Source organism: Pteropus medius, unplaced genomic scaffold (genome assembly GCF_902729225.1).
Source record: "Pteropus medius unplaced genomic scaffold, Ma_sr-lr_union100, whole genome shotgun sequence".
Classification (NCBI taxonomy): Eukaryota; Metazoa; Chordata; class Mammalia; order Chiroptera; family Pteropodidae; genus Pteropus; species Pteropus medius.
Window position 1 is genome coordinate 26,522,997 of NW_024349801.1, and position 13,258 is coordinate 26,536,254.

At 32.9% G+C, this 13,258-nt stretch overlaps 1 protein-coding gene across 2 annotated transcripts in view; it reads left to right on the forward strand.

Annotated features, from left to right (window-relative positions):
- Positions 1–13,258, forward strand: part of UBR1 (ubiquitin protein ligase E3 component n-recognin 1) — a 103,488-nt gene that overhangs the window by 35,342 nt on the left and 54,888 nt on the right. For both annotated transcript variants that reach the window (XM_039888354.1, XM_039888355.1), the window contains 9 exons: positions 669–767; positions 1,811–1,968; positions 3,811–3,910; positions 4,442–4,570; positions 7,213–7,393; positions 9,370–9,431; positions 9,742–9,852; positions 10,534–10,599; positions 10,819–10,920. In XM_039888354.1, the coding sequence (XP_039744288.1) occupies positions 669–767; positions 1,811–1,968; positions 3,811–3,910; positions 4,442–4,570; positions 7,213–7,393; positions 9,370–9,431; positions 9,742–9,852; positions 10,534–10,599; positions 10,819–10,920 (1,008 nt within the window). The remainder of the gene's footprint in view (positions 1–668; positions 768–1,810; positions 1,969–3,810; positions 3,911–4,441; positions 4,571–7,212; positions 7,394–9,369; positions 9,432–9,741; positions 9,853–10,533; positions 10,600–10,818; positions 10,921–13,258) is intronic.

The following is a 13,258-nucleotide window of genomic DNA, read 5'->3' on the forward strand; positions in this document are numbered from 1 at the left end:
ACAAAATCCGTTCTCCTTACTAAAATGATATTTTTCTGTATACTATGGTTACCTCTTAAACTTTGTGGTAATTCCGGTGGATAAAATTAAATACATAGCTTAAGGATCCAGCACTGTGCTTGATATATGACTGAATGTATTATTTTTGTTCTCCCAACATGTCAGAGTTGATTTTCAACTGGTATTCACCAATATGGATAAGAAGTTATGTACAGCCAGGATCTATTCTGTTTAAGGCTGGATTGAATCTGACTGCTTGGTTTTCTTAGTCATCAGTTTTTAAATACTTGGAATATAGTCCCTGCCCTATATCGTTGGGATAGAATTTGCTAATGATTGCCCCAGATTCTGTTTGGAGAAAGGATATAACTGCACCATTTCAGTCCTCTCACTTTTACTTGTTTGTGTGTTTTGTACATTTTGGTTTTTTTGTACTTCTCACTTACAGATCTACTAGATTGGGTAGCTGAGTTCATGTTTGGTCTTTTGTTCATTATTCTCTTTCTAAAATATTTTTGTTGACCATATTATTTCCCTTAAGAACTGGAAATTATAACACTTTTCATCTTATACATAGAAACAAATTTGCAGCAGCTGTTAAAATTGAGATTTTAAGTTTTCAGTAGTCATTTATAATTGATTCTCGATTTATTTATTATATCTTTCAGTATTATAAACAGTTGCAGAAAGAATATATCAGTGATGATCATGACAGAAGTATCTCTGTAACTGCACTCTCTGTTCAAATGTTTACTGTTCCTACACTGGTATGTATTAATAATTTTTTTGTAATCTTTCTAAGTAAAACTTGTTTTGCTTTTTAAGTATTTTGCTTAGTATTGAATCAAAATAATGTCAGAATCACTATGTTGGGCTAATTCCATTTGGGAAGTTGAATAATACTTAAGTAGTATCTGCGTGTGAATGATACATTAGTGGTATCCCAAGACTAGATAACTTATGAATTGGGAATGATTGGCACTACCTTTGTCCTAAAGTTCTGATCCCCGCAAGTGAATTCCAGAGCTGGTTTCTCAGTTTCTAGAGTAATTTAGGAAGAACAGGGCCTTTTCAATACCAAAATAATTTTTTTACGATTTTTTGTTCTTTAGTTTTTGGTTCGTGGTGGGGGGGTAGGTGGAGGATGTGTGTGTGTGTGTGTGTGTGTGTGTGTGTGTGTGTGTGTGTGTGTGTGTGTCGGAGTAGATAGATTAAGGTGAAACAAAGCAGCAAGAGAGTATGACTGTCAAGCATTTGCGTGAGATATGGTGCTGCATGGGGATGGGAGGAAAGTGGAGGATTCTGTTTTGTTGTTGTTGTTGGGAGGAGAGTGGAGGATTCTGTGTTTTGTTGTTGTTGTTGTTGTTTTGTATACTTTTCCAATTTCTTCTGGACAGTTTGGCTAACTATTTTTGCTTTCCTGTTTCCAAGTCCAGAGAAAAGGATGGGGAAGAGACATTGGATTGGGAGTGAGGGGAAGGTGCAAGAATAAATAATAATGTTATAGAAGTCATGAAGTATATCTATGTTTGTTCTACTTTTGCTCATTGTGTGCTTACTGAAGGCAAACATTGTAGATAATCTGTGTAATAGGCTTGGGGTGTCCAGACAGATGTTTTCTAGTTACTGAGGTATAAGGAATTTTTACTAGAAAATAATTTCTCAGAAATTGCTTTTCTGTGAAAATGAGGACTGTGATGTTCAGTAAACATATTAGAAATTACTTACTGACCAACTGAATGAACGAATATTGTAAGTTAATACTATAATGAGTTAAAACTAAAGACAATATTCTTGAAATACTGTACAGGCTCGACATCTTATTGAAGAGCAGAATGTTATTTCTGTCATTACTGAAACTCTGCTAGAAGTTTTGCCTGAGTACTTGGATAGGAACAACAAATTCAACTTCCAGGGTTATAGCCAGGACAAATTGGGAAGAGTATATGCTGTAATATGTGATCTAAAGTAAGTCATTGGAGACAAAAGGTGAGGGTACCTATTAAATACAGTGTACTTATTTGTTCTGTCTTATAAATAAACTTCTGATCTTTTTGATTAGATAGGATTCTCTTTATAATGAAAAGAAGTACAAAGAACTGTAAACTGTCTAATGTCAATAAGTGTTTTAAGCAGAGGCTTCTTATAGAGTTAAAACCAAGTTAATAAAGAAGGCACTGAGGAACTTAGGGTCTCTTGGAGTCACTAAATGAATCTCCATCATAATTACAACGTCTTCCACTCACTTCTACTCATGCACTTTGGTTCTTTTGTTCTTGTATAGATAGTCTCTTTGTGCATCATTTCAGATAATCTGCTTGGTTTGAATTATTTTTTAACTCCCTTTTTCATACATATAAACCAAGTTATTTATATTCATCAGGGATTTCTTAAGTTTTTCTCCCTGCAGAGAATGGAGAGTTTCCTTTTAAACTAAAGTGGGAATCACATGATAGATCACATTTGAGATTGTTGGACCTAAAAGGAAATAAATTTCTATTTATTTTAGAAATCGATAGTGAATATTATAAAGGTTATGATAGCAATTCTTCAATAAAACATAAACTTAAAATTATTTTCTTTTAAGAATATATTAGGATGAAATATATTTCATTTTGTTTGTTATTTAAAATAAAGAGCTCCAAGATATATATAATTATTTATTTCTAGCACTTAGAGGAACAAAAATCAATCTAATTTTGTCTACTTCCTCTACTGAGCATGTAGAGTATAGAGAGGTAGAAACAAATAGGCTTCCAAACCAACCTAGAAATATATTTAAAAAATACATTTGATTTCTAGAAGTATGCATTGGATCCTTGATATTACTGAGGAAAATGCTTCCAGACCGTTTCAAATTCCTCAATTTCTAAATATGATTTTGACATATAAATTAAAATTCTGCAAATTGTTTTATTGCATCTTTAGTACAAGTAGAAATGGTGACTGAATTCTGTAGTAAGTCAGCATTTAGCCAGTGGGAGTCATAAATTATACATAAATTACATGTTATGCAAAACAGACAAACAAAATACACAAAACTCCAAGTGGCAGTATTTATTTATTTATAATTATATATTATATTATAGAGACATTGGTTAACGAAATTCAGTAAGTTTCAGGTGTACAATTCAACAGTAAGGCAAATGGCAGTATTTAAATTATCAGTGTAGTCATTTACAAATCTCTGGCCATTGCACACACAGCAGCAACAACAAAGGGATTGAGTCTTCTTAAGACCAAACTACTTTACGCGTTGCAAATTTTCTAGAATTCTCATGCCTGCACGCCTTTGAGGGGAAAAATGTATAATTTTAGTGTACAATAAATATTTTATAGTTTATAAAATATTCTGAAAGAGTTGGTTTATAGAAACAGCATACATCCTGCATATGCAGGTTTTTTAAATTAATTAATTAATTCTTTTTATGGTGACATTGGTTAACGAAATCCAATAAGTTTCAGCTGTATGACATATGCAGTTTTGAGGCTGAAGGTATTTCAACTGGCCCTTTGGGCAAAGTCGTAGAAAATCTGTACTATGGTTATCCAATTGTGACAGGCTAAGTTGCTTCTAGGTTCACTTAATCAGACTAACTACTGAGTAGGGAAGTCAAGCTTAGTTTTGACTTCTGCCTCTTTTAGAGAGTTCACATTTTGCTGGTATAATTCTAGCTCTTCCCAGAGCTTCTAATTATTGTAAGAAATTAGAATCTCTAATTTTGATGCATTAACATTGTTTATAGCCCTTGAGAACCTTAAAATTATCTCAAAATAAGTAAAATATTTCTTTGTCTCTTAAAATTATAGGTATATCCTGATCAGCAAGCCCACAGTATGGACGGAAAGATTAAGAATGCAGTTTCTTGAAGGTTTTCGATCTTTTTTGAAGATTCTTACCTGTATGCAGGTATGATATAGTTCTTCTGTATATCAGTAAGATATATTTATTTTTAAAAATGTAACCCCCAGTCTTTAATTTTTTTTTAGCAAATTGTGGATTTTATTTGAAGAAAGATATATCTAGCAAAGTGGAAATAAAATTTAAAAACTGCCTGATCCTGCTTTAATAGATCTTTCTATCTACCTTAGTTAAGTATGGCTATTGTTATTAATGTTATTGATTGCTTACCATGTGATACTGTAGTAAGCATGCATTATCATGCATTATCTCTTGAGCCTCATAGCAATCTTATGAGATACTTACTATTACTATTCCCCTTTATACATATAAAGGAATTGCAGCTTAGCAATAATTTGACCAGAGACACAAAGTGAGAAAATGACAGAGCTGGGATTTGAACCCATGCATTCTGACTAGTATAACAGCCATGTTAAAAAGCTGTGCATATATGTGTGTGAATCTTGACAATTTTTTATATATTTTACCAGTGGAGGAGCAAAGAAAGAGTGCCCATATGTGCCCACTCTTTTTTTGCAGGGAATGGAAGAAATTAGAAGGCAGGTTGGGCAACACATAGAAGTGGATCCTGACTGGGAGGCTGCTATTGCTATACAGATGCAATTGAAGAATATTTTACTCATGTTTCAAGAGTGGTGTGCTTGTGATGTAAGTAAAAGTTTTAGTAGGGGCAGTGCCTTTTAAAGTGCTCTTATAGTTAATAATGTAGTTTTATGTTGCAACTTTCTTGATGTGAAGTTTTATTCCTTAAGTAGTTTCTTATATATTTGAATTTGTCTCAATAAATTTAGGAGAAAAATACAGTTTTTCACACTTAATTCGAAAATATGCTCTATGGTAGTTTAATTTACCTTTGGGAATATAGGGGTTTAAATAATATAATACATTTATTTACTTATGTATGTATTATTTCCTTGGACATAAATATAAATAATATGAAAATTAGGACCACATAGATTTTTAAATATTCCAGCAATGGAGAGGGGTGGTTATTTATTCAATTAAGTGCTTTGTTATATGTTAAACCATTAAAATTAATTTCAAAATATAGAACCAATGTATTTCCTTAAGCATTAGTTTTAGAGCATAACTCTCTTTAAACACACAATCCTACCTACTCTAGATTCTCTTTTGTGAATATTCTATTCTGATAAAATTGACATTATCTGAGTCAAATTTTTTCCTCTTCTCCAGTTTCTCTCTACCTCTCACCATAGTCTTTTCACTAAGTTTCTCCATATCTTCATTATTGGTCTCTTTCTTTTCATCTTTTTCTTTCTGAAACTAATGTCTCTACCTAGGCTCTTTGTCTCAATCCATATTACTTATTGGAGTTGCCTCCTCAGTTGTCTTTTCTGGTGTTTCCCACTCTTTCATTCATCTGTCTATAAATACACAGGACTCCCTTATCTTTGAAAACAAGAATAAAAGCCCCCTACTTGTCTGTACTGCTTCTGTGAACTGTATTCTCTCTCTTTTTTGCTTTATTCCATCACCAGCAGTATGTCACAGGTTCAGAGTGGCAGTCTTACTCACAGACACAAAAGACCTTAATGTAGCACAGTAGCTTTAAAGAACAATAAGGACAGGAAATATTGTCCAGCAACTAGCCACAGCACATATTTTTTGGCTCCCCTCATTCTTCTGGAGGACATACATAATTGTTGGAAGTGAGGGCAGAGTGTCTGTTGTTTATCTTTACATCTTCCAAACCTTCTTTATTTACTATTGTTACTGTTTAGCTTTTAAAACCTCTTTAGAGTCTGGAGTCCGCACTTACCAATTGACAGGAACTGCTTTTTGAATTTCAAAGGATCTATTTAGTAACCAAATTCAGAGGTCTTCTCTAAGTACCAATCTTCTGTAAAAAAATGTCTGTAGCATTGTATTTTGTTGAATATCTTAACCTTTTTGAAATTTTCTTTCCTTCTGATTTTCACAAACCTGTACTATCCTAGGATTTCTATTGTGACTATTCATTTCACAATAGTGATTGCCACTTTCCTCCCAATTCCTTTTGCCTACTAAATGAGACATCCCCAATATACTCTTCTCTTTCTTACAGATCTTTTATTTCTGCCACCTCAATTAAAACTTCATAGAGATGACTGTCCCAAGCTATAATATCACTTTTGTTTGTGTGCTAGACTTTCTAGCTTAGATCTTACACTTATATTTCAAACTCAGAAAATATAAAATTGATTTGTCATCATTTCCTTCTACTTCCAACTTGCATTTTCTCTTCTTGACTTCCCTTGTTTTATTAATGATACTCTGATTCATGCATACATCCATATAGGAAGTCTCAGAGTCATTACATTCTCTGTTAAATTTTAACAGATCTTTGGATAGGAAAATAAGTTCTATGTTCATATAAGATTGGGAAATGCTAGGTTGAACAAAATCAAGCAGGAATTTTTTAAGACACAACTTCTCAAACCCTTTAATTATGTGCAGATTTCTAAGACAGCATTACTTTTTCAAGATAAAATCAGTATGATAAACACTGTCTTAAAAAGTGACCCTTGACTCCTCCCCTCCTGCCACACTCAAGCAGATTTGGATCTTTCTTATCCTAAATTTTTTTCAATAATCCTCTTATTTCCTATGGGTTCATTCTTTTTTGCCCTGACTTCCCCTACTCTAGTTAAGACTTTTATCACCTTACACTTCAACTTTGTGGTAATCTTATTGGTTTCCTTGGTTCCTAACATTACCCTCTCTACTCTGTCATCATCAGTGACACCCTGAAGAAGTGCATTGAGACACTATCGATGTATTCACATGCCAATGTCAAGGCATGCTTCTAGTTTAATTGTGCATTAATCTCATCCATAAACCTTTTGATTTATCTAATTTTATTCCTCTCCACTGCCTGAACAGGAGTTGTACTTCCCTTTATTTCTTTATCTTTGTTTACAGTGCCACCATTTCCTTATATTTTCCCCACTTAAATTCTGCATATTCTTTAGACCCCAGTCAAAAGTTGCTTTCACAAATGTCTTCTCAGTTATTTGTGATTCCTTTTTTTTTTTTTTGCCCTCTTAGGGTAATTTCTATTATTTACGTGGTACTTGCAATTTTTCACTTTGATTGTGTTTGTGTGTGTCTGTCTGTCCATCTGTCTGTCTGTCTTTTTGATAGTCTGGTATTTCCTACTGGTTTGCAGATCCTGTAGAAGTAGCCCTAGTAATACATATAACAATTTCGTGCTTATATTTAGTATTTACTGAATGAGGCAGTAAAGTAGATAATTTGTCAATTTATTCACATTTTTATTTTCCTTTTAGGAAGAACTCTTACTAGTGGCTTATAAGGAATGTCACAAAGCTGTGATGAGGTGTAGTACAAGTTTTATGTCTAGTAGCAAGATAGTAGTACAATTATGTGGTCATACTTTGGAAACTAAGTCCTACAGAGTATCTGAAGATCTTGTAAGCATACATCTGCCACTCTCTAGGACTCTTGCTGGTGAGTGTTTATGTTTTGCCTGTTTCTATTAACTTTGTTTTCTATGTTAGAGTAGTAGAATCATTTCTATTTTTGTTGTATGCTCAATATGTATGGACATACTCAGATCCTGCAGTTAAGAGCTGTCACCAGAACATCTAAGGATGCTTATTTGCCCGGGTCTTTTTATCTGGGTCAAGTAATGGATTCTTATAATACACACTTAAAGACTAACTTGGTTACTCCTCTTCGACTCAAATTTAATTATAGTAAAATCTTGCTGCTGATTTTTACTCTTTTCTGCATGATTTTCAGCATGTTGTATGTCACTGTTTCATTCACCACTGAAAGAAAAAAATAATAGATTTTCTTTAATCATTTTTTGATTTGCATTTTCGTGTAAATTGGTCCTGTCAAATTTTTTTTTTTTTAGCAATTTTATGGAAATATATGTATTTATATTTTAATTGTGGTAAAGTATACATAACAGAAAATTTACCATTTTAACTATTTTAAGTATACAGTTTTGTGACATTAAGTACATTGTTATTGTGCAGTATTACTACCATCCACCTCCAGAATTTTTTTCATCTTCCCAAATTGAAATTCTGTACCTATTTGACACAACTCCTCATTCCCCACTCTTGCAGTCTCTGGCAACCACCATTCTACTTCCTATCTCTATGACTTGACAAGTCTAGGTACCTCATGTAAGTGAAATCATACACATATCCTTTTATAACTGACTTATTTCACTTAGCATAATGTTCTCAGAAGTTATCCATATGGTAATATGTATCAAAATTTTCTTCCTTTTTAAAGTCGAGTAATACTCCATAATATGTATGTACCACATTTTGTTTATCCATTTATTCACCAATGGATGCTTCTGTTTCCACCTTTTGGCTATTATGAATAATGTTCGTATGAACACAATGTAGATATATCTGTTTGAGCCCTTGTTTTCAATTCTTTGTGGTATATACCCGTAAGTGGAATTGCTGAATTTTAAGATAATTCTCCTTTTTAATTTTTTGAGGAACTGCCATACTGTTATTCATATCAGCAGCTGTACCATTTTACATTGCCATCAAGCACAAAGATTCCAATTTCTCCATATCCTCACCAACACCTGTTATTTTTTGTGTTTTTAAGAGCCTTCCCGAGTATGAAATGGTATTCCATTGTGGTTTTGATTTGCATTTCCCTAGTTATTTGTGATATTGAGCATCTTTTCCTGTGCTTATAGACCATGTATATATCTTCTTTGGAGAAATGTCTATTCAAGTTCTTTGTCTTTTTATTTTTGTATTTTTTTCCTTTGTCTTTTTAAATCAGATGTATTTGTTGTGGTTGAGTTGTTGGAGTTCTTTATATATTCTAGGTTTTAGCTGCTTATTAGATACACAACTTACAAATATTTTCACCCATCCTGTGGGTTGCCTTTTCACTTTGTTCATAGGGTCCTTTTATGAGCAAAAGTTTTTGATTTTGTTGTAGTCTAATTTATTTTTTCTTTGGTGATTTGTGCTTTGGTGTTACATATCCAATAAATTATTGTCAAATCTAATATCATGAAGCCTTTTCCCTATGTTTTCTTGTAAGAGTTTTATAATTTTAGCTCCTGTGTTTAGGTCTTTGGTTCATTTTTAATTTTTGTAAATGGTATAATTGACGTGTGATTTTATGTTGCTTCTTTTTTTATAAAAAAATACTTAGATAAGCTTTCATTTCTTTTGATGCTTGGTTAAGAGCAGAATAAGCATATCTTGAGAGACAACATATTTTATATAATGTACAAGCACACCTCGTAAAGTGTAGGATCTTAAATATGTTAACACTTTCAAAATGAGAAATCAAAAGTTTGCATTCTAAGTTATCATTTCTAAAATGTATATTTAAATCTAGCAAGTTTCCAAACTTGATGAATTAAACTAGGCAACAAATTAACTGGGTTTATTGCTTTCTCATTTTTCTTCTTTTTTTTTAACCTTTAGGTCTTCATGTGCGTTTAAGCAGGTTGGGTGCTGTTTCAAGATTGCATGAATTTGTGCCTTTTGTAAGTGACTCTCTCTTAAATGTGGATTTGCTTATACCCTATTCCAACCATCTCTTGGTTGATTAGTGGGAAGAAAAGTAACATTTTGAAACCCACCTGAATAATTCCCATTTACTAATTTTACATATATATATGTGTGTGTGTGTGTGTGTATATATGTTACATTGAAATCTGAATCACAGGGACTTAAGAGTCATCTAGTTCAAGCCCTTCCATTTTACAGATTTGAAAAATGAGGAGTATATAGTACCATAATTTTGAGACACATCGAAACCTAAGAATTAATGAAATTGACTTCACCCTATTTCAGGAGGACTTTCAAGTAGAGGTTCTAGTGGAATATCCTTTGCGTTGTCTGGTATTGGTTGCCCAGGTTGTTGCTGAGATGTGGCGAAGAAATGGGCTTTCTCTCATTAGCCAGGTATGGCAAGGCCGATTATTCATTTATGAATGTGTTCATTTTCTGATTGTTTTTTCTTTTATATAATTTTACTTTAAGTGCCTGGATTTTGCTGACTATATGCTTTCTGTTTTCTTGTACAAAATCGGAAATGAAAGTTCTATTTTTTTATCCTATTGAGTGGATAGATTAGGTGAAAGCTGGTAGTACTACTAGAAACCTGCCTATTAAGATAGGTCTTTTCTGAAGATTACCTCCCTTGAGAACCTGTAATCTTTCTACCACCTGACTTAGTTGAAGGCCACTTTATAATTTTTCCTTCTGTTTTAGAGCAAATAAGAAGTGCTTTTTCTTCTTCTGGACTTGTAAATGTACTCCTTGGGGGGAAAATGGTATTATGATTGATTGTAGAAATTGATTTACTTTATTGAAGTGGGTATTTTAAACTTAGAGGAAATATTTTTGTTACACATGTTGAGAGTAATAACTAGAGCATTTTTAACTCTGAAGTATTTTCTTGCCATATTATCTTACTTTATGCTTATAAGTCCCTTAAAATGATTTGTAGAGTAACAACTTTTTTAATACTAAGGAGTTCTTGAGTTTTCTGGTGCAGAGAAAGTTTTAAGAATAGATTTTGTTGAGAATTCTGTTCAAAATAAAATAATTCTTTTAGCTTCCATCCTATCTTTTATTTTATAGGTGTTTTATTACCAAGATGTTAAGTGCAGAGAAGAAATGTACGACAAAGATATCATCATGCTTCAGGTACCTATTTAAATTACTTCTGATAGTTATGTCTTAACCCTTCTCCTTAGATTCATCGTAAAAAGAGAAAATATTGTAATTATTTTTAAGTTTATTAAATTTTTCTCATTGTTAAAATATGGTATTATAGAAATGGAAGAGACTACTATATTATCTTCTATAAACCTAATGTTTCTTCATTTAATACACTAGAACCATGATGCTGTATTTCTTTCATAGATTGGTGCATCTTTGATGGATCCCAACAAATTCTTGTTATTAGTACTTCAGAGGTATGAACTTGCTGATGCTTTCAACAAGACCATATCCATAAAAGACCAGGTAAGTAACATAAACTGATATGCAAATCAATTCCAAAGGAAATATTGTTAACAATTTTAATCATATTTAAGATTTTTATTCTTTTCTTCTATCTACAAAAATAACAGATACATATAATATGCATATGTATTTACATATATATACATATATTCTTTTTACTCTATAAAAATTAGAATATATAGATTAACAAAAAGGAAAAATATGAAACACTGCCTCTTAGAAGTGATCATTGAAAGTTTTGGTGTCTTATTTTTAAAGAAAAATTGGTTCATTCGTATATACTATTTAGTAATTTGCTTCCTGTGCTTAATGAAATATTCTGATAGATTTTTTTATCACTAAATAAATGCACAATTACATCATCACTTTTTACATGATCATTTTTAATGGCTGTATAGTATTACACTGTATTAGTATATTTGTACTTTAGTCCCTTATTGCTGAAGAGGTTTTTCTAGTTTTTTGGTTTTATAAACATCTCTGTACATCAAGGTTTAACACTTACCAATTATTTTGTTAAGATAAATTCTTACAAGTGGATTTGCTGGAGGAAAGAATCTATTCTTAAGACTCTCAATACATGTCAGAATGCTCTCAGAAAAGTTACTCTGATTTAAGCTCTCTCTACTAGTGTATATATCTTTTTTTGCCTTTCTGGACTGTGTACTTATTAAGGCATATATTCAGATGTTCTGAATTATCTTTTAACACTGCACTGCACATAATTTGGCACCCACAAAAAACAAACTGCAAGAATGGAATGCTTTAGTAACAGTCAACTGCGACAAAAGAAATTTAACAAACAGGCTAAAAATGTGAGCTTCCTTTGAAAATGCAAAACAGTAATCACAATTAAAAAAAAACTTTGGCAAATAAATATGAATTTCAAAAATGATACTACAAAATAGCATTCTTAAATTACATATAAAGTTAGAATTGGTAAAACAGTAATTGTTTCCTTTTTAACAATAGTACCAATTGACCTTTGTATGGGCCAAGAGGTTAAATTGAATATAATAAGTAGGTACTTAGATAGCAAATAGAAAATAAATTTCTACTATTTTATTGATGAAATTAAAAATAATAATAATGGTGTATACTTTTTTGGTAATAAAAGTCTAAGGGAAAGAATGGATTTTTTTTTGTTGTTATAATATGTTACTTAATTTTGAGGTTCGATGTTAGTGTTCCCTAACATCCAATTGATTGCAAATGTTTTTTATAAAAACCCTTAGCTACTAGAGCCATACAAAGATAGGCTGTTGGCTGGATTTTGCCCGCTAGCTACGTAGAGATTGCTAATCATTGTATTAGATCCTTGAGAGAAGACTAGCAAAGCACTGTCCATGAAAGAGCAAATAATAGTTAACCAGTAATATCCCTTGATTACTGCTTTCCATGTGTCGTTACTGGGTCCTGGTACTGAGTTAGATGGCACTGGTATTTTTCATTCTTTGTTGATCTGATAGGTGAAAGATGGTGTTTCATTTTCATTTGTAGTTCTTTAATTATCAGTGGAGTTGACCATGTTTTTATGATTTATTAGCCTTCCCCACTTTTTGTTAATGAATCGTTTGTTCCTACCTTTTACCCTTTTTCTGTTTTTATAAGAGTTTTCTATTTAGTATTTATTGTATTTGTTACATTTTTCACAGTTCGTAATTTGTCTCATGGAGTTTTGTCACATCTTCATTGTTTTAATATTTGATACCAGTTTAAAAATTAGCTCTTACGAAAAAAAATTATAGAGGCTTTGTTCATTCCTCTTGCGACCAAATCAAAGTTGTGATGGAAACATGGAGCAAACAGCAAGCAGAGTTGCCTGGGATCTGGATGAACAGAAGCATTACAACTAGGGAGAAAAATAAGAAATCACCCTGCAATGGTAGAAGGTAGGAGAGGATGAAGACGTGAGGCTGCCCTCCCAAGAGACTGAGTGGGTCAGAAGCTATGGCAGCACAACCGGCAGCTGCAGACACCTCTGAAAGGGGCCGAGTCTGCGAGCAGAATTTCATGGTAATGGACCTGCTCGCTCTGAGCACCAGCTCCGGGTCAGCTGCTTGGGAGGACACCAGGGACTTACAGGGGGACAGTGAGTTGTCATTTGCCAGAGGCGATGCGCTCTCCCAGGCAGAAGTCCTGGTGGTATCCATTGTTCCTCTCTCACACCCCCAACCCTCCCAGTGTGTGGACGCAGCGCCGCCATAGCTGAGACATTATCGAGTTGGATAACAGGTTGCTTGGCCCAGAGGATTCCCTGAATCTCCACTTCCCCCAACTCACAGTCCTACCCAAGCTACATCCATTTGTGTACTTGATGAGTCTGGTACTCCTTGCT